General features: G+C 47.2%; 2 protein-coding genes across 5 annotated transcripts in view; both read left to right on the top strand.

Annotated features, from left to right (window-relative positions):
• LOC148442942 (uncharacterized) overlaps window positions 1–16,161 on the top strand; it is a 32,518-nt gene extending 16,357 nt beyond the window's left edge. For 2 of the 3 annotated variants that reach the window (XM_088463492.1, XM_088463493.1), the window contains exons 5-10: window positions 389–502; window positions 2,079–2,189; window positions 4,299–4,403; window positions 10,970–11,179; window positions 12,471–12,633; window positions 15,184–16,159. In XM_088463492.1, coding sequence (XP_088319618.1) covers window positions 389–502; window positions 2,079–2,189; window positions 4,299–4,403; window positions 10,970–11,179; window positions 12,471–12,633; window positions 15,184–15,868 — 1,388 coding nt within the window. In that variant the 3' untranslated portion in view covers window positions 15,869–16,159. Of the gene's footprint in view, window positions 1–388; window positions 503–2,078; window positions 2,190–4,298; window positions 4,404–10,969; window positions 11,180–12,470; window positions 12,634–15,183 lie in introns of all 3 variants that reach the window. The other variant, XM_088463495.1, reaches the window with a different exon arrangement.
• A 1,107-nt stretch (window positions 16,162–17,268) lies between these two features.
• LOC148442941 (uncharacterized) overlaps window positions 17,269–21,394 on the top strand; it is a 30,148-nt gene continuing 26,022 nt past the window's right edge. Inside the window, exons 1-3 of one of the 2 annotated variants that reach the window (XM_088463503.1) lie at window positions 17,269–17,971; window positions 18,758–18,884; window positions 19,522–19,672. In XM_088463503.1, the coding sequence (XP_088319629.1) occupies window positions 19,625–19,672 (48 nt within the window). In that variant the 5' untranslated portion in view covers window positions 17,269–17,971; window positions 18,758–18,884; window positions 19,522–19,624. Of the gene's footprint in view, window positions 17,972–18,035; window positions 18,086–18,757; window positions 18,885–19,521; window positions 19,673–21,394 lie in introns of those variants that run through there. The other variant, XM_088463502.1, reaches the window with a different exon arrangement.

Below are 21,394 nucleotides of genomic sequence, written 5' to 3'. Positions count from 1 at the left end.
GAGGCTGTAATTGCTGCCAAAGGTGCATCAACAAAGTATTGAGCAAAGGCTGTGAATACTTATGTACATGTGATTTCTTAGTTTTTTTTAAATTTTTTATTCAATTTGCAAAAATCTCAAAAAAAACTTTTTACACGTTGTCATTATGGGGTAGTGTGTGTAGAATTTTGAGGACAAAAATTAATTTATTCCATTTTGGAATAAGGCTGTAACATAACAAAATGTGGAAAAAGTGATGCGCTGTGAATACTTTTCAGATGCAGTGTATATATGTATAATAAATATATATATATAGATCAGTTTGGGGAATTGGCGTATATCTGAGCAGGGTGTGACTCTTCTACATTCTGTTGTGCAGCAGAAATATCTCTTCTATCTATAATTGCAGGTTACGCAATGGCGAATCCTGATGTTGTGGTAAAGACTGAGGAATACGAGGACGAGTCCTATATGAGGAATGACGAGATGTATGAGGAGGGGGAGAGTCCTGAGACCAGTACAGGTGATTAATGGAACTGAGCTCATTCGGAGGTAAACGCCCAGGAATAGAGAAGGGAATCCTGTACCTGACTCCTAGGCTGGGAGATATAGGCAGAGTGTGTATCCTGGTGTGTAGAGGATGGCCACATACATGTTATTATTACATTGCTATGACCTTTATCCATGCGGACCATGACATTTACACGCCACTAGTTACAGGCTAACCTCTCCCCTGTGTGCTTCCTATTTATCTGATCACGATCAGACGCGTATAGATACATTACATGCGTTCAGCTATACAGATCGCCAGCTCAGTATAATGGGGGAGGGAAAGTAAGAAAGGAATTTCAGTATGAATGATAATATTTGTATTATTGATGGAAGATCCCATTTGACGTTTCATTGGTAAATAACTGCAGAAAAAGTAAGCTGTGTTTGCAGTGTGGCCGCACGTGGACAGGTCCTGGTGACCACGTGTGAGCCTATTCCTGCGGTGTGGCCGCGCGCATGCACAGGTCCTAGTGACCACGTGAGAGCCTATTCCTGCAGTTAGCGGATGAGTGCTTGCAGGCCAACAGTGCTCATCTGCAGACTGACTTCCCGGCATGTGTAAGGCGCTATGGTGTACGCTGCCGCCATATTAATGAATGTTGGTAAATAATAATAAGCCACGCTTGCTTTCAGCTCACACAGACGTGTACTGCAAGTGTTCACGCCAGGCACAGACAACGGCCAGGTGATCCCATAGGTCAGGGGTATTAATGGCCCTTCACTTGCTATGGAACTACACATCCCAGCATGTTTTGCCACAGTCTTTGCATGCCTCAATAACAAAACTGTGGTAGGGCATGCTGGGATGTGTAGTTCCACAGCTGCTGAAGGGCCACATGTCGAATACCCCTGTTGAAGGTGTCAGCTAACTAGTATCTATATATATTCGCCAGATGTCACCTGACAAACACTTTTCTATATTATCCTGGTATCATCTAATACCGTAATATATCATCCAGATGTCAGCTAAATAGTACCTTTCTGTATCCTCCATGTGCCAGCTGACTAGTACCTTTCTGTATCCTCCGGGTGCCAGCTGACTAGTACCTTTCTGTATCCTCCGGGTGCCAGCTGACTAGTACCTTTCTGTATCCTCCGGGTGCCAGCTGACTAGTACCATTCTATATACTCCAGATGTCAGCTGACTAGTACCATTCTATATACTCCAGATGTCAGCTGACTAGTACCATTCTGTATACTCCAGATGTCAGCTGACTAGCCTGTATATAACCTGCATACTAGATGTTGGCTGACCAATACCTTTCTGTACCTGTTATGTGATTTTTAGCTACCTAGCGTGTTTGATAGTACTGGACCTATACTGTATGTGTAAAATTGAATGTTGATGTTTTTGGACATAGAGCAATGTGTACAGTATCTACATAAATGTGTTTTGGGGCCGCAGAGGGTGTGTACGGGTGTATTGATCACACCCCTAGTTGTCATATTCTGTTTGGGTTTATTGCTTGTTGTGTTCGGAGAAATCCATGTCAGCAACTTTATTCTGTACACCTAAATTAGCATAATGTCATTTCTGCCTGATGTAGGACGTAGTTTAAAGCCAGAAATTTTGGTGAAGATTGAAGAAGATGGCCGGACGTACGTAATGGGCGACCATCACTTTCAGGAGAGGTACAGCTCCCCGGATGCTAGCCCAGGTAACTTACATTTAATGGGGGTATTATCCAATTCAACACACACTTAGGGCCTGATTCAGGGCCGGACGCTCTGACAAGAGCGCTCGCTCTGAATCTGGCCCGTCCTACCTAAAATAGGAGCGGCCTCCTGGCCGCTCGCATAGCTGTGGGTGACCACCCACAGCTTATGCGAGCGGCCAAAAATATGGTCGCGATGGTCAAGACCATCGCGACCATCGGGCTTGAGACGAGACCCTTGCGGTAGGGTCTCGTCTGCCGCAAGCCCGGAGTGCTTTTGGCTCTATCAGCCTCCGTCGTGCGCATGCACATTTGGGTAACATCGACCCGCTTGCGAGTGTACAGCGCTCGCGAGCGGGTCTGAAGGAGACCCTTAGTCCATTCTGAGAGAAATACAATGAGTGAATAAACAATGTGTCCAATTCTGTGATTATTTGCACTTATCTACATGAATAGGAGCTGCCATGCTACATGCTTGCCGGGCACAAAGCCCATATATGCCATAGACTCCAATGGGACAGTGCCCCTGGTGGTTCCATTATTATTAGTGTTTATCAAACAGTAACTTCCCGACCAATCACCTCCCAGACATGGGGTATTCTTATTTTATTCAGCAGAGACTTTTACACATTTCAAAAATATCACCTTTGGTAACCATTAAAGATGTCACAAAAATACGTTACGAGAGAAGGGAAGATGGCGAAATATCTCGCAGTATAGAACTGCAGCGCCATTCACTAACTGGCGCTGTTAGCGGAACAGGGTGCTAATCGGCGAAAGCAAAAGAACTAAGTCAGCTCACCACCCACATAGACTGTTATTGTAAGCTGTAGTGTTCCTATATTATCAGCTTCTTGTTACACAAGTTATACCCCTTCACACCACCAGATACCTTCTATAAGTGAATTAATTCCCATGGAGATACTGTGCTCAGTGGCTACCACATATGATGATGTTACACTTCGGCACCTTTTATACAGCGGGCAGTGAGGTGTGAAAGCTGATTTCCTGCCTTTAGAACCAGAGACAGAGCCTTTCCATATACAATGCGTCTCAGGTGTCGCTAGAACCTCGTGTCTGCCCCAGGCGGTCAGTAAGACCCGGATCGCTCCTCTCAATGTGACACCTGCCTGGCTGTCATCTACAGGTCCGCTAAGCTTATCTTAATAAAGATTTAACACCTCTTGTAATAAAATAACCAAATGGTAAAGGATAAGCTCCCCAACACCCCCCCCCCCTCCCATCCCTCTTTTCCCTCGCTTCTCAAAGTCTACCATATAAAAAGGGTAAAATGAAACCAACACATTTTAATGCACTTTTGAAAATCTACCTGTTAGCGCTGAAGGCTTTGTAAAGGGAGTGTAATAAGCCGGTAACTCTGTAGAAATAAACCCAAACTTCAATACAAATTCTTTTATTATGGCTCACTTAGGTAGGTGGCACCCTCATGCAGCAGACATATTTGCCATCTGTATGTACGTTATGTCTCGGAATACTGTAGAAGGAGACGTATTGGATAGCACCCTTACATTTCCTACCTATCTATGGGATAGTCTGATATGCCACCGAAAAATGCCCAATATGTCACCTCCACCCCCCATAAAGTACAAAAGGTTATACCGATTCCTTCTATCCTTGTAGCCATGTAAATTGGTTTTGGCTCTGAATGTGTTACACACCTCTGACAACGAAGGGTTAACCCCATCTGCCGGCCGTAGACTTGTAAACGTCCACATTAAGTCACTCGTATCGCCTGTAGATATATCACATCCGGCCGCGCCACGAGGCGCCTGCTAGTCAGATGGGGCATGCGCACAGAATGTTCGCAGTTATTTTCGATGGGATTATTCTTGGTCATACTGATCATTTAGGGGCGACGCACATGGCAGTATTAGACCAATAATGCTGCAGGTGCGTCCAGCTTTACAGGTCACGTCCCCACTGATGGACCACGGGCAGGACAATGAGACGTACGATATTATTACATTGCGGCTACAGGTCTGCACAGTGTCTGCTGACAAAAGGGGATGTTTATATAACCATATATTTCTCTGGCCTGAAGCTGTTACCTGTAGAGGCTCCATAGCTGACCTACAAACCTATTTCTCCTAGATTACGTTCTGGTGAAGGTTAAAGAGGAGGAAGAGGAGGACGGGTGTTACGAGATGGATTTCCAGCCTCATGGAATGCAAATGATCCGTCCTCACTCCAGTACAGGTGAGCGGCTCCCTCAGTAACAGTGGAGTAAGGTGTTAGCGATGTTGTGGGATCAAAGTAGATTGATGACCAAACGCGTCCTGGCTTATTGCGCTCCTAGGTAATATTAGCACCTGATTATAAGTCTTCATTGCTGTCAGTCCTATATTTTACAAACAGCTGATGAACTAGGTCTGAAGCCAGCGGATATTATGACTAGTGACATGAAGGACAATTATATCAGCAACTTTCTACTTCAGGGTCCATAGGGGGTCCACAGGGTTGACCTTGGGGTTATAGCTGGAACAGGATCCATGGGCACCACACAGTTAAGCTTTTAGCTCCCAGGATGCACTTGGGTCCTCCTCTATACCCCGCCCCCGAGCCACAGGCACCTCAGTGTAAGCTGGTGCCCGGCCGGAGTCGGTCACCGCGCAGGGGGGCTGCAGGAGCAGCCCCCAGAAGCTTTTTATTTTAAGTTAGATTTTATTTATTTTTAATCTCTTTTTACTACAGACGGCAGCGAAGGGCTGTCTGTACAGACGCCCACGCTGCCGCTCTGATCCCCGACTGGCGCCGCGACGCCAGTACTGATCTGGGGATCGCGGCGGGAGGGCAGAGTCCGTACTAGCCGGACTCTGTCTACCTCCCAGGACTGCTGCCGGAGTCGCCGGGGATTCAGGTAAGCCGCGCGTCGCTGGCTAGCGGCGGCGCGCGGAATGCCTTAAATGCAGTCCTTTAGCCTCCGGTCCTGGGGACAGACCGGAGGCTGCTGGCAGTGGCGGCGGGCCCCCCCCATAACCCGTGGGACCACTAGACCACCAGGGATAAAGGGGCAAGCGGGAAGCCAGCATCCCTGGGGTTATGGCCAGCCAGGGGAGGAAGCCTTCCCTGTCAGCGGCTCCTCCCCTCAGCTCAGCGCACCTTTCAGCACGTAGTCTGGCGTCGCTGAGCTGCATCTACTCGGCCACTCCTCCTCTGAGGTCTCCAGCGGCCATTTTCCCAGTGGCAGCGCAGATCTCAGGGAGCACGCGGACCGGTCCCCCTGTGTACCTCTCCCCTGATTAAGGACAGCGTACACAGCACTATAGCCCTCCCAGACACTGAATCTGGGCAGGTTGATTGTAGTGTAAAGGTGCAGTGAGTATTACTTCTGCATGGTATGTGACTTTTGCTAGTGCTGCCTGTCTGTGCTTATTTTCCGCTTACTGTCAGCTTATACCTATCCCTTTACTTCTCCTACAAGCCCTACAGGTGTGTGGGGGAGGGGCGTTTCTACTGACCTCACTTATATAGATCACGTATTTGTGAGGTCCGTCACATACAGTTGTGTGCTACTCAGTGCCATATTGTGGGCTGTTGTTCAGCACACCGGTGAGTGCGTTTTACTTCTACCCTGGTGCCAGATATATAATATATTCTGTCATGTCAGACGAGGAGGTTGAGCGCTCAGTGGCTCCGGTGTTGGCCTCCTGCGGACGCTGTTCTGCAGGAGTAGATAGGGAGGATTTGTCACAGGATGGCCTGTGTAGTCGATGCCAGGTGGCTCCTGGCCCATCCAGACCTTCTCTGGCGCAGGAACCACCGTGGGCGATGTTTTCTCAAGTGCTGGTGTCTATTGCGGACCATCTGTCGGTCCCGACTGCTCTCCCTACTAGGGCGGTGCCCCAGCCGACCATCCCCCATTCCCCGGGTGTCCCGCAGTTATTGCGGAGTCCTCCTGGGTCTCAATCAGTAGGTCCCTATGCGGGGTTGCCTATGTATATACAGGCTTCCCCTGTGCCGCAGCAGCCTGTGGTACCTTTTCAGGCCCCTATGGCGACTCCTCCACCATGGGTGGATGTGCTCTCCAACTCCGTGCAAAATTTGGCGGCCGCTTCCTCGGCTTTTCAGTCAATGTTGCAGACTGACATGCCTTCTAGGATTTCAAAACGCCCACTCATGACACGGGCTGCTCAGGTATCGGACTCAGAGGGTTCCTCAGATGATGGGGAGGTCCCTGATGACACTGACTCGGACGCCTCGGTCCAGGAAATGGATACCAAGTCGTCCATTAATGTGCGAGCACTAGTTAGGGCGGTGCGAGCTATTCTTCTTATAGAGGATGAGGCACCGGTTCCTAAGTCGAAGTTTCCTAGTTTCAAAAAAACTAAGGTGGCTTCTGCGGTGTTTCCCCTGTCGGATCAGTTGACGGATCATATGGCGGTAGCTTGGCAGGCGCCCAGTAAGAGATTCCTTCCTCAGAAGCGGTTGGCTTCTAATTACCCCTTCCCTGAGGCACATTGTAAAAAATGGGAAACTCCACAGGCGGTGGATTCCCATGTCACCCGTTTAACTCGGGGCGCCACCTTACCTTACCGTCGATATCCTCGCTGAAGGATCCCACGGACAGGAAAGTTGAGACTTGCTTAAAGTCTATTTACTCCCTCTCCGGGGCGGTGGCCCGACCGTCCATGGCCATCTCCTGGGTGGCCAAGGCCATTGAGGGGTGGGCCAATGCATTGGAAGATACCTTCCCAGACGACGCTCCGGATGTCCAGCGGGCGTTGTTGGGACAAATGAGGGACGCTGCTTCTTACATTGGTGAAGCTTCTTTAGATGCTAGTCTGCTGACCTCGCGGGTATCGGCTGCAGCGGTGTCTGGCCGCCGATCCTTGTGGTTGCGGTCCTGGAGAGCGGACTCTGATTCAAAGAAGGGTCTGGAGGCCTTACCTTTCAATAAGGAATTACTATTTGGTCCGGACTTGGACAAAATAGTGGACACCCTGGCTAAATCCAAGTGGGCCTTCCTCCCTTCGGCGGCACTGCCTGCTAAGGTTCGGAGTTCGGCTTTTCGTTCCTTTCGGGTTCAGGGTAAGGCGAAAGGTCAGTCCTTCCCGAGACAATCTGCGAGGAAGACTGCCTCTAAACCCAAGAAGCAAGCCTGGAGTGCTCGGCGCCCTTCTTCCAAGCAGGAAGATAAACCTGCGGCCTGATGGGACGGGCCTCCCTCTGGGGGACCTCAGAGTGGGAGGCCGACTTCTTCTATTTGCCCAGTGCTGGCACAATACCACCACGGATGCCTGGGTTCGAGAAGTGGTCTCCCAGGGGTACGCCCTGTCTTTTCGGCACAGACCACCCCACCAGTTTTTCTGCACAAGTCCTTCTCAGGACAAGACCAAGGCGTTACAGGTTCAGGAGGCTATAGAGTCCTTGCTGAAAGCAGGGGTCATTGTTCCCGTTCCTCTATCACAACGAGGGACGGGGTATTATTCGTCTCTGTTTCTGGTGCAGAAACCCAATGGTTCTCATCGCCCTATCCTCAACTTGAAGTCTCTGAACAAATTCCTCAGAGTTCCCAAGTTCAGGATGGAAACGTTACGTTCCATCATTCTGGCGATGGAACCGGGGGATTACATGGTGTCCCTGGACATCCAGGACGCCTACCTCCATGTTCCGATAGCATCTTCACACCAGCGGTATCTGAGGTTCGCTATCCTTCAACACCACTATCAGTTCCGGGCGCTACCCTTTGGTCTCTCCACGGCACCGAGGGTGTTCACGAAGATTATGGCGGTCATGGCCGCACATCTTCGGAACCAGAATGTACGGCTGCTGCCGTATCTGGACGACCTCCTGTTGCTGGCGAGCTCCCCGGAGGTACTGCTTCAACATCTCCACCTGACGATCGCTTGTCTGCAAGCACACGGGTGGTTGATAAATTGGAAAAAGTCCTCCCTGATTCCATCACAGCGGATGGTTCATTTGGGAGCCCTGCTGGATTCGCGTCAGCAAAGGATCTTCCTGACTCCGGAGAAGGTCGCCTCCCTACAGCTGCGGATACACAGTTGCCTGAGCCGTTGCCGCCTGTCGGTCCATTCGGCTATGAGAGTTCTGGGGTCCATGGTGTCGACATTCGACATGGTGGAATTTGCCCAGTTCCATTCCCGGCCCCTGCAGGGGCTGATTCTATCAGAATGGAACGGGTTACCTCACCGGATCCGCTCTCAGGTGCTGGTGTTGTCTCCGGACGTTCGGCAATCTTTGGCTTGGTGGCTTCAGACAGCTCATCTGGTCGAGGGGCGCCCATTTTGGATCCCGGACTGGGTCCTGCTCACGACGGATGCCAGTCTCCGGGGTTGGGGGGCAGTGACCGGCTCTTTGTCGCTTCAGGGTCGTTGGTCAGCGGAAGAAGCACTTCTCCCCATCAACATCCTGGAACTGCGGGCAGTATACAGGGCCCTGCAGTCGTCCGGCCCCGCTCTTCACGGAAGGGCGGTACAGGTGCAGTCCGACAACGCCACCACGGTGGCGTATATCAACCACCAAGGCGGAACTCTCAGTCAGGCAGCGATGTCGGAGGTGTCTCGTATCCTGACTTGGGCGGAGGGTCACATTCCGGCGATCTCGGCGGTCTTCATCCCCGGAGTCCTCAATTGGGAGGCGGACTTCCTCAGCCGTCACGACGTGCATCCCGGGGAATGGTCGCTTCACCCAGAGGTGTTTCAGCTACTCGTGGACAGGTGGGGACTGCCGGAGCTGGACTTGATGGCCTCCCGTCACAATCACAAGTTGCCCGTTTACGGGTCAAGTACAAGAGACGCAGGCGCAAGTCTGGTGGACGCGCTGTCGGTGAAATGGACGTTTCACCTGGCGTATCTGTTTCCTCCGCTATCCCTGCTTCCTCGGGTTCTGCGGAAATTCAAGCAGGACGGCGGCATGCTCGTGCTGGTAGCTCCGGCGTGGCCCAGACGTCCTTGGTACTCCGATCTCAGGAGCCTCTCCATCGACGCTCCGTACCTTCTTCCTCAGCGTCGGGACCTGTTGTCTCAGGGGCCCTGCCTTTACCCGGATCTGGGTCGGCTGTCTTTGACGGCGTGGCTCTTGAGACAGCCGTCTTGAGGTCTCGGGGCTTCTCCAGTTCGGTTATTGGTACCATGCTCAGGGCACGCAAGCCTGCTTCAGCACGGATTTATCACAGAGTGTGGCACACTTACTTTCAGTGGTGTGAGTCCAGACATTATGATCCTCAGGTGTTCCGAGTTTCTAGGATCTTGGAATTTCTTCAGTCAGGATTACGCCTTGCATCTCTGAAGGTTCATGTGTCCGCCTTGTCCGTGTGGTTTCAACGGCGGATTGCAATACTACCAGACGTTCACACTTTTTTCCAGGGTGTTCTCAGGATCCAGCCTCCCTTTGTGCCTCCTGTGGCTCCTTGGGACTTGGCGGTGGTGCTACGGGTCCTGCAGGGTCCTCCGTTTGAGCCTCTTGAGGCGGTGGAGCTCAAGTGGCTGACATTTAAGACGGTTTTTCTCCTGGCAATTGCTTCGGCCAGGAGGGTGTCTGAATTGGGGGCGCTTTCCTGTCGCCCTCCTTTCCTGATTTTTCACCAGGACAGAGCGGTGCTCCGCACTCGTCCTGAGTTTTTGCCCAAAGTGGTCTCGAAGTTCCACATTAATCAGGAACTTGTTGTGCCAGCTTTTCAGTCCCCTGATCTTTCAGCTGGTGAGACTTCCTTAGATGTGGTCCGGGCGCTTAGAATTTATGTAGACCGGACGGCTTCGGTTAGGAAGTCTGATTCCTTGTTTATCCTCTTTGGTTTTCACAAGAGGGGTTGGCCTGCCAACAAACAAACGTTAGCCCGTTGGCTTCGTTCCATTATTTGTGAGGCTTATGCACAGGAGGGTTTACCTGTGCCAGCCTCTGTTAAGGCTCATTCCACTCGTTCTGTGGGTCCCTCTTGGGCTGCTAGACGTGGCGCTTCTGCTGTTCAGCTGTGTAAGGCGGCCACTTGGTCTTCTATTCAAACGTTTTTGAGGTTCTATGCGTTTGACACCTTCGCCTCTCAGGATGCTTCCTTTGGGCGCCGGGTGCTCCTTTCAGCACAGGAGCGTCCCCGCCCTTAGTTGAACTGCTTTGGGACATCCCCAAGGTCAACCCTGTGGACCCCCTATGGACCCTGAAGTAGAAAACAAGAGATATGGTAAGAACTTACCTTTGTTATCTCTGTTTCTACGAAGTCCATAGGGTCCACAGGGCGCCCGCCCTGACGCACCTGGCTTCAAATGGGCTGTGTGGCTGGTCACCGGTTTTCCGTCTCCTATTGCTGTGAGTATGGTTTCTTGTGTGTTCCAGTCTTCCTTCTCTCTGTTCCATATTCTCCTCTGGCCTAGGCTGCTTACCAACTGAGGTGCCTGTGGCTCGGGGGCGGGGTATAGAGGAGGACCCAAGTGCATCCTGGGAGCTAAAAGCTTAACTGTGTGGTGCCCATGGATCCTGTTCCAGCTATAACCCCAAGGTCAACCCTGTGGACCCTATGGACTTCGTAGAAACAGAGATAACAAAGGTAAGTTCTTACCATATCTCTTGTTTTTCTATGCAGTTTTCCAGTGATTTCAGTGGCACTATACTAGCAGGTGTTGATGTACGATTGGTGCGCCTCAGCTGTCATATCGTGCTGCGCTAATTGAAAACGGCCACGGATAGAAATGAAATCGTCTTGAAATTGCATGGAAAGCGCCCGCGCTCTTGTAGGAATGCCCTTAGATGCAATTTAATCACGATTACATGATGCCGCTTCCCTTTTTCTGCTGCATGTGTCGGACCAGGAAAATACGGACGGGTCCACAGAATGTCTTCCAAAATGGTCATCGACATTGATCGGTTGATCCAGATGGTGCAAGAACGTCCGGAGCTGTACGACCCCAAAGTGCCTTCCTACGCCGATAGGTACAAGAAGCGGAAAGCCTGGGAGGAGATCTGCTCAGTGGTCGTCCCGGACTGGGAGCTGTGCGGTGAGAAGGAGAAAAATATCAAAGGTGAACGTCAACAAGACCTAGATTTACATATACATTCTTCTACTAAATCCTCACATCTGCAATGGTCTCATTCTATATATCACCTATACAGCAGAGGCTGTCAGTATCCAGCCTGCAACTTCACTAAAACCTCACCGAGGCACGAGGCACCTTTTTTTTTTTTTTTTTTTTTTTTTAATGTTTCATTTTTTTATAATTATTTTAGGAAATCTTCATATATTATAAATAATTGTTTTCAAACTTAGATGATTACGGCTCAGCCACACTGTCTGACAGGCTCCCAGTAAACTTTATCTGCGTAGTGTGCACAGTAAATACTCTTCTCTCGGTGAATAAAAAAAAACACATTAACAACTGTAAAATATTATAAACCAAAAAGCTCAAATTGCGCTTCTGTGGAAATGACGGCACTTGTCACAAAAAAAGAAAACATTGACGGGGGGCAGATATAACATGTGCAGAGAGATTTAGATTTGGGAGGGGTGCTTCCAAACTGGCACCTAAATTGCAGTGTAACAATAAAGCTGTCCAGCATATGTGGCTACATGCTAAAGTCGCCAGTATTTACTAATGTATTTGTCCCCCTTGTTCTGTACTATGGTCTGTTCCAGATAAAAAATTACTTTATTTTTTTTCTTTGCTCCAAACTGCTGAGCCCCAATGTGTTTATGTAATTAGGGATTTCGTTTTGAAAATACTGTCCAGGTAAGGTGCATGCTACGGTTCCTTTTGCATTTGCATTCTTTAAAGTTAAAGGACCACTAAGGGCAGCCGACAGGTTGCGAACACATCGATCGATATGGATGTTTTTTTTTTTTATTATCCTATAATTCTATCTATCAATACATTTATAAGCTTACGGGGGATCTTCAATTAGCCGTGGTAATTTACCTCAGGCTAATTGATCGCCAGGGGCTATTAAATTAGTCCCACTTATCGGGGATTTCTTTTTGGGTCTCATGAGACCTGAAAAGAAATCCCCGATAAGTGTGCTGTTAGTGGGGGATAACAGCCACCTAACGCCCGAATCGTGAGCTATTCATGGATTCAGGGTGTTCATTTCCCATAACCTGAGTTAACGCACGTTATCCCGTTCATTTAACAGGCGTTGACACAGGTAGTGGAAGAAAAAGGGAGCCTAATTGATTTTCTCTCCCGATAAGTTATTGGGGCTGATTGAATCTCCCCCTAAATTGGCGATATCGGAGGATAATTGTGTACCGTTTTCATTTTCTATTTGGAATTGCTTGTACCTTTCACAGTTTCTGTGCTATCTGTGTTCTGCCTCCAGCCAAAGAAATTCAGACACGGTGGCGCTCGCTTAAAGATTGCTTCAGGCGCGAGCTCACGTTACAGAAGAAACTGGAGAAAAGTGGAATTCCGACCAATAGGAGAAGGAAATACGTCCACTACGATGGTCTTCTGTTCTTAGAACCCACTATGAAGCTGCGAGAGTGAGTGATGCATATATTATTATTATCCTTTATTTACATGGCGCCACAAGGGCTCCGCAGCGCCTCACAAAGTACATAAACAAATGAGCAAACTCGTAAAACAGCGACTTACAGTACAAAACAATACAGAATAAGAAGATGGTTTATAAACATTGCTGCAGCGATCATAACACTCAAAAAAGCAGCAGGGCGTCAGCTACCAAGTGTTAAGTGCCATTCTGGATAGTTTTGAGTAATGATCGTATGAGTGAGGGAAGGAAAAGCACATAAAGGAAGAGGGCTCTGCTCGTGAGAGCTTACATGCTATAGGGGGGTGGGAGGGACAGACAGGGGTGACACAGATAGGGTAGACAGTCAGGAAGAAGCATGTAAGCAGCAGGTTAGGATGAGAGCTGGAAGGCTATGAAGTAGTGAGTCTTGAGAGCCCGTTTGAAGATTTGTAGAGAGGTGGAGAGTCTGATAGGAAGAGGGAGAGAGTTCCAGAGGAAGGGAGCAGCACGGGCGAGATCTTGGAGGTAGGAGTGGAAGGAAGTGATCAATAGGCAAGAGAGGTGGGCTGCATTTGTAGGAGAGGGAGGGAGATTAGTGTGATGTAGATGAAGGTGCGGTGAAGTGATAGGGAGAGGAGGGTGGGTGCTGAGCTTAGTGGTTGGGTAGTAGGACCATTGTGGGGGAGAAAAGAATGAGAGAGGAGTAACGGGAGAGGAGAAGGAGGGAAACAGAGGGGAGGATTACAGACAGAAGAGGGGAGAGAAGTGGAGGAGACTAGGGGGGGCGGAGGATAAAGGATTAGGTAGGCATTAATTAAAGTGAGAATTTGAAGAAAACATGGTCATGGTGTGAATGAGATGAGAATAGTGTATGTATGAGAACGACAGTGTTGAAGGTTTTTCAAAAATGCTGGTGAAAGAACACTGTTGGTGAATGCGTATGCTTGATGAACAAAGGTTTTTTTTTTTTATATTGACGGTAATATATGTGATTTAATGGGTTTTTAAAAATGAGTGAATAAAAAAGTAGTTCGAAGTTGTGAGGCTAGGAAAAAAGCAATGGTAAATCAGACCGTATATGAAAGGTTTTAGAGGTTACTTTGCATTGGTACAAATAAGAATGTAGTTTTTAGTGAAAAAAGAGGCAGCACAAATAGTAGCAAGTGACGTAATCTATAGATTGTAAGCTCCACTGGTGCAGGGACTGATGTGAATGGCCAACTATTCTCTGTAAAGCGCTGCGGAATATGTGTGCGCTATACAAAAAACTCGTAATAATAATAATAGTAGCAAGTGATGTAATGTCTTTGCAATGATCAAACAAGGAGCTCAGTGTTGCATGTCCTGGTTATGCAGGCAGCAGGTGTTTGTTGTGAAGAGGTAGTGAACTCACACTTGATGCTCCATAGGTGTCCATATGCAGTATTGATAGCAGTTTAGTTGTGTTTGTTGAAATGTTCTCCTTCTGTTTTCCTTCGGTCTAACGCTGAAATTTTCCCTAAAATCTATTTTGCACTTATGATTCTGAACTTAGGAATCTGCAAACTATAGCCAAGGCTAAACAGCCTAGTGAATGATATTTAAGATATATCTACCTAACTACTAAATTCTATGTTTTAGGGGCAGAAAAACGTGGCTTGCCGTAGGTAGAAAAACCCACGGCCGCGATTTTTTGCTATTCTATTAGAAAATCTCTGTTAAGTTAAAAGTTTTTAGTTTGCAGCCCCTGAGTATGTGAAAAGTAGGGAAAAATGTTATATGAAGGTAAAACTGTAGGGACTCATGGAGGATTTACATGTTGTTATAATTTGGCCAATAATGAAAAGTCCGTTTTCAGGTGATTTTCTGTAAATGGCTCAATGGATTTAATGATGTGGGGCAGGTATTTTGGGGTGTTGTATTGATGGGAAAGGGGTTTTTGAAGTTGCAAGTGTTTTTTTCAAAAAACAATTGCGTTACCCCAAAATATTTTTCTGTACCCCAAAATATTTTAGAGGTTTTGAATTAGTGATAAAATTTTGTTTACTATAATTTTTCCACTGTTAATAAAAAAAAAAATACTTTGCTCATAGCCTCTAATAGCCGTCTGTACTGTTATCCAGTATTATTTGCCACATTTCTGGGGTTCAGGGTGCTTTCCCCACTTTTTCATGCACCCCCTCCATCACCAGGTTGCACACTGTAGAATTAACGTACGAATTGCGCGAGTTGTAGTAGACTAAAGTAACCCATGCTGAAAATAGCCCGCGAAGTGCACGTTACATTTACTCGCAGTTAGGGATGTGCAGGCTCGGATTAGTTCGGATTTTCCCGCCAAAAATCGTGTCTCAGAAAGAGGCAAAACGTCATCTTTCATGGACTTTTGTCCAGGAATGATGATGTTTGTCCATGAAAGATGACGTTTTGCCTCTTTCGGAGACCCGATTTTTGGCGGGAAAATTTTGAATGTGGCGGGAAACTCCGAACTAATCCGAGCCTGCACATCCCTACCCACAGTACATTTCAGCTGAATTGGCCCCTTAGTCCTGGCTGTTTGGTCACTAACTCTCTTTTCTTATAGCTTCAAGGACCCTGTTGAAATTTTACAGCCAATCGATGTAGAACAAGTAGCCAGCCCCACCCCACCACCACCTCCTCCGCCGCCCCCACCTCCGCCTCCTCCTCCTGCATCCGCACCAGCTCCAACTCCGTCGGCGCCAAAAAGAAATAAGAAAAAAGCTGCGAATACATCCGAATCCGAGTGGGAAAAGCACCTATTAAGCGTCATGAACACACTTAAAAGGAAGACGGAGGAAAAGTCGGATCCGGATGAGATCTTCCTGAGGAGCCTGCTGCCTTTCGTCAAAAAAGTTCCTGAACACAGGAAAATTGACATGCAACTGAGCATGATGCATGTGGTGAAAAAGTTTATGGGACCGGTTCAACCGTCGGTAAAAACATCCACGTGGAAAAGTGTCAACTCCGCCCACATTCCACGACAACAGTCGTCTTATGAACAAACCCCACCCACACCCTCCCAGAGGCACAGCTACCTGCACCCCACCTCACCTCAACCTTCTTTCCCAACGTTTGACCCATCGTACAAGCCCACAGCTTCTCAGTCACAGCCACCAGCATGTCCGTACTCTCAGGAGCAAGAGTTCTCACAGGGTCATCAGTCATATTCATCTCCATCCTCCTCTTCATCCTCAATAAACCCCTCCCCACAAAGCCATAGAGACTCTTCATACTATTTTGACTTGTAGTCCATGAATTGTTGTTGCATTGGAAATGTATATTTTTTATATATATTTATATATATATATAATTTTTTTTTATAATGTTATTTATATTGCCCCCACATCTCATGTAGATTACTCCTCAGGGCTGTCATAGCCAGGAACGTCTGTGTAACGCCCTGCAAATGTGCCCGGATCTCTATGTATTGCAGATGAGGGGGTTAAAGTAAAAAGAAAAGGAAAAAAAAAACAAAAACATATTTTTTCAGACTCTTTATTTGCATGACGTTTAACTAGAGGTGATCTCACTTGACATTAGGCATCACTCAGGGCTGGATTCAGATATCCGCAGTTAATTACCGCGGGCTAATTGATCTGCCAGGGTTATTAATTTATAGCCCAGTTAACATGGATTTCAGTTCGAGTCTGAGGAGGCTTGAACAGACAACCGCGTTAAATACCCTGATCGTAGGTGTCACGAATTTATTAACCCATACCCCTGGGAACGTATCCCGGATCCTATGGGTTAACGCACGTTAGCTGGTAACTTACCGCGCAAAGAAATGGGGCTGTAACTGAATAGCCCCGGGGCGTAAAAGCCCGAGGCTACCACTCTTTTCCCGGAGCGGTAAATTACCGCATCTAATTAAATCTTACTCTCAGTGTTAGAAAAATGTGTTCTATAGAGATGAGGTTTGCACACAGATTCTGATTGGGGGATAGCTCACAGCTCCAGGCATAAACAGCCGATAAGAGAGTTTCATATGCTTCAACATTAAAATAACCAGGTTTGCTAGACCTGTGATTCCGGGGAAAACATACTGGTATCTTCATTATAACTAGTGCACGAGTACCTGTGGTGTAACGGTAAAAGTAAAATCAGACATTTTTTAAATTTTGTAGTCTGTACTAGGAAATGACAGAATCTGATTGCCAAGAGGTGAAACTTTTTTTCTGATGTTACCTGAGCTACAATTAGCAGTGTCCTTCAGTCTGTCAGTAGTGTCTCCTCACTGCCTATATTAATGTTCCGAGGCGCCACAAAAACTCTTGGAGCCAGTGATCAGCTTGGCGGCTTATCACTCACACATGCAGTCAGGGTACAGTGTGTGCAGGTGGAGCCAGAGGGTCTGATTCAGTGATATATATACGCGATGCCGATATTTACGCAGTTGTGCGATTTTCGGTGATCAGCGCATGCGTCTGAGTCAAGTTTAATTTTAGTTGTCGCTCACTGTGAGGATTTATTCTCAAAGTGATTGACAGGAATTTGTGGGCGGCAACGGGGGAGGGGGGGGACTCGAGCGCAGTCGCGAGGCAACCGGTTTCCGTACACCGAATCTCCGTTCCCGCAGACATTCTACGCGACCATAGGGTTACTCAGTAGTCCGATAATCGACTTGCCTGTGACTGACGCTGCGTCTTTGCACGCTGTGGCATGGATCTGCAAAGCCGCTGGTGGCTGCAGCATTTTGCATATTTTCGCTTAGCAGCTGCGTACATATTCGCAACAGCGGTGGCGTTAGCATCCATCTTCGAATGAGGCCCAGAGGCACAGGCCGCATATTGTGATAAGTGGCCAAGCTGCTCACTGGCTCCTAGATTTTGTGTGGGCCAAACCCATGCATGGCGCGTGCAAATTAGTACATTTATTAAAATGGCATGTCTCATTATCAGACTGAGAATTTACCTTAAATATCGATTTTTCCCCCTTTTTCTATAATTTATGACATGGAAGGATTAAAGCTTAAAATGTATAAATACTCCTTCCATAAGTCATAAATGATGTAATAACTAATGGGTGGAAAGGGCATTTTAAGCTCAATCCTCAGTCTACTGATTTACAGTGCAGTGACTGAATCGACCTCTGTAACTGAACAAGAACTGCCTCTGTTAATTGGTTGCTCTCCGTCATGTGAGACTAGTCAGCGCACAGACCTCTGGGGGGCGTAGTCTTTATCTGGTCAGACACAGTATGGTAAAAGGGGAGGAGACTACAACTCCCAGAAACGCTGGGAGCACGTGTGAAAGCAGCCAATGAGCGCCGCTGACCACGCCCCGGCACAGCAGCAGCAATGGCGGCCGCAGGTGCTGGAGGGAAGGAGTTCAGCTCCCGGGTGTGAGCGGCAGGTTAGATACGGGCGCCGGGGGGGGGGGAGGGGGGAGAGAGAGAGAGAGTACCTGGCTGGTTCTCCGTGTGCTCCAGGCTGGGGGTAACCATGGGAGCTGCAGATATTATGGAGGGTAAAGTTACTGCCCCTCCCCTCTAAGGTTGCCTCCCTCTAAGGCACTCTATTACTGTAATCCCTGTGCAACTACAAGTCCCAGAATGCCCTGGCAGTAGCACCACAGCACACTGCGCAAGCCTGCCTTACTATATAGCTCTATGGTTAAACATTGATTCACAGAAGCTTATTTTTAGGCTTCTAAATGTACATCACAGCTCCCACCGTTCCCAAAGGCCAAAGAGGGGCTCCTAGACACTATATATATATATATATATATATATATATATATATATAATTGATATTGATTAGATGCTGTTTATATTGTATGGTTTAAACTGTTTACACTTAGGAAGTAAAAGGTCTTTGGGACAGAAATTGAATTTCCATACTACAAACCATATAAGGGTAGAGGGTGAATAGTGAAATAAGATGACCTTATGAATGAGAATAGAACAGTTTAACGCAGTGTAACACATTCCTCAGGGAGCGCTAACAGTGCATGTTTTCCAGGTCTCCCCACAGAATCACAAGTGAAGTAATTAGCGCCACCTGTGGATCTTTTATAATGTGTCAGCCAGTAATGAATGCACCTGTGCGCCAACTAGGAATCATGGAAACCCTGCACTGTTAGCGCTCCCTGAGGAATGAGCTTGGGAAACTCCTTTAACACAATGACTCTGTTCCCTAGGTTGGACATACAGAAAGGATCACAGACGGCCATGAGTGGGAGCGCACTGATAACATGGAGAGTGCACGGAGAGAGCAAGAAGGAGCAGGGCCCTGCTCGTGAGAGCGGACAGACTACGGGAGACAAGGTATAACTGGGAGATGATCTGGGCAGAGAGATGGGAGCGAAGGGGATGAGGAGAACTATTAGGCTTTGAGGAACAGGTGCATTTGGAGCCGTGCTGGCTGGTGGGCTGTCTGATAGGGCAGGGGAGAGAGCAGCTATGAAGAAGTCTCAGATTCGGGAGTGGGAGGATGTAATGAATGCAGAGGCGACGTGCCAGTCGGGGAGAGCGGAGGCAGCGAGGTGGAGAGTGGTAGGAAATGAAAGTAGTTATGTAGAGGAGGAACAATTAAGTGCTTTGTATGTTAGGATTTTAAATTGGACTCTATAAGGGAGGGGGAGCCTGGCATGGAGATGAGTGGCTGACCCAAAGTGGCAGGATAGGACGAGATGCAGCATTGAGGATAGATGTAAGACAGGACATTCATGATAGAGGAAGGCCACAGAGTAGGAAGTTACAATAGTCCAAGCAAGAAATGACAGGGCCATAAAAGTGCTATTCTAAACTGAAAGAACCGATGGATGCAACTATTAGTGGAGATGTTTAGAGAGAAAAGAAGGGGATGAGATATATATTATATATATATATATATATATATATATGTATGTACCTCTTCTATGATGCTTGTGTTGTGACTGAGTGTTATTTATTCTGTTTCCAGAGTTTACCAAAGGAAGGGATGCTCCCATAACCAACATCCAATCTGCAAAGTCTCTGACAACATACAGTACATATAATGCGCATGAGATAATCCGCACCTGAGAATGACGCTCGCTCACTCACACAATGTATCCCGTCTGCAGGCTCAACAGGTAAATGTCATTCAGGTGATTGCCCTTTATCTCCCTATACATCGAGGCGCACATGCAGTTAATTTCTTATTTCCTAAGGCTGAATGTTTAGATCTAGAAGTATGTCCCATACAGAATCATGAATCATAGTTTCTCATTTGTTCTGTCAACGGACGTAGTGTTGTCCAAACATGACTGAGAAGGAGAGAGCTCTTTGGTTGCTGTCCCTGAGGGATCTGCACCAGATTCCAGTTCTAGGTCTGCTCCTTGGACAAGTTTCTGTCCCCCTGTGTTCAGGGAAAAGTATATACCAGATTGTGTACATGTAAGCTCTCGCAGGCAGGGCCCTCAGTCCTCTCGTCCTCCCCTTAGCACTATCCATGCCACCTGTGCTGCTCGTCATTTGTTTCCAGATTCTATGCAGCGCCCCTAATACTGTGTGCTCACCCTCATGTGTACAGGCTCATTGGGAGCCATGCTGCCTCCCCTCTCCTCTCTGCGGTGTACCCCAGCTTGTCCTACAAGATAATGCGTTATCTTACCTTCACCCCTTTTCCTCCGTCCGGTATTCCTAGTCTGTCACTTTATTATTGCAAGTTATTTTTCATTTAAAGTGTATTGTACTTATGCTACAATACTGTGCAAAAGTTTTAGGCAGGTGTGGAAAAAATGCTGCAAAGTAAGAATGCTTCCATAAATAGAAGTGTTAATAGTTTATTTTTATCAATTAACAAAATGCAAAGTGAATGAACTGAAGAGAAATTAAATCAAACCAATATTTGATGTGACCACCCTTTGCCTTCAAAATAGCATCAATTCTTCTAGGTACAGTTGCACAAAGTCAGGGATTTTGTAGGATTATAGTCGGGTGTATGATTAGCCAATCATAGCAAACAGGTGATAATGATCATCATTTTTATATGTGGGTTGAAACGCAGTCATTAACTGAAACTGAAACGGCTGTGTTGGAGGCTTAAGGGCTGGTCACACCAAACATTGATTTTATTTAGATTTCTTATCTGTTCATTCACTTTGCATTTTGTTAATTGATAAAAAAATAAACTAGTAACACTTCTATTTTTAAAATCATTCTTATGGTGCGTACACACAAGACGATCGACAACGATAATGACATTGTTGTTCGATCTCCCGGGTGTGCTGGACTATCAATATCGATCATCCAGCACACCATCTACCTACCAACGGCTATAACGATCGCGGGTCCCTATAGCAACTTGCTCGATATCGAGCAAGTTGACTTGCATGCATGGGCGATGATCGATATCGACCATGCGTGCCCGCGCATCGCAGGTCGTTGGTGAGTTTGTAGGGTCCTAGAAACGAACGATTTAAACCATAGCGATATCGTTCAAATTGCTCATTTAAATCGCTCCGTGTGAACGCACCATTACTTTGCAGCATTTTTTTCCACACCTGCCTAAAACTTTTGCACAGTACTGTATGTCAAGTTAAACAGATACTATGTGTATTCCTTGTACATCACTGCTGACACTTTGTGTTGCCTTGAAAATTAGAGATAATAATATTGTGTGTATGAAGGTTTCAGGAGGTTTTTTTTAAATTATGGAGATATTTCCAGTAAGGTTTTAGTTTCCGCGGTACCGTGTTTTTAAATCACTTATCGCTTTGGAGTGTGTGCATTGTATTGTGGATGATTGTTATAAACCCACAGCTTAGCGAATGCTTCCCAATGCAGACAGTACTTTTAAAAAACAGACTGGT

Source organism: Taudactylus pleione, unplaced genomic scaffold, assembly GCF_031769625.1.
Source record: "Taudactylus pleione unplaced genomic scaffold, aTauple2 ptg001386l, whole genome shotgun sequence".
Classification (NCBI taxonomy): Eukaryota; Metazoa; Chordata; class Amphibia; order Anura; family Myobatrachidae; genus Taudactylus; species Taudactylus pleione.
This window is presented reverse-complemented; position numbering and strand designations above follow the sequence as displayed.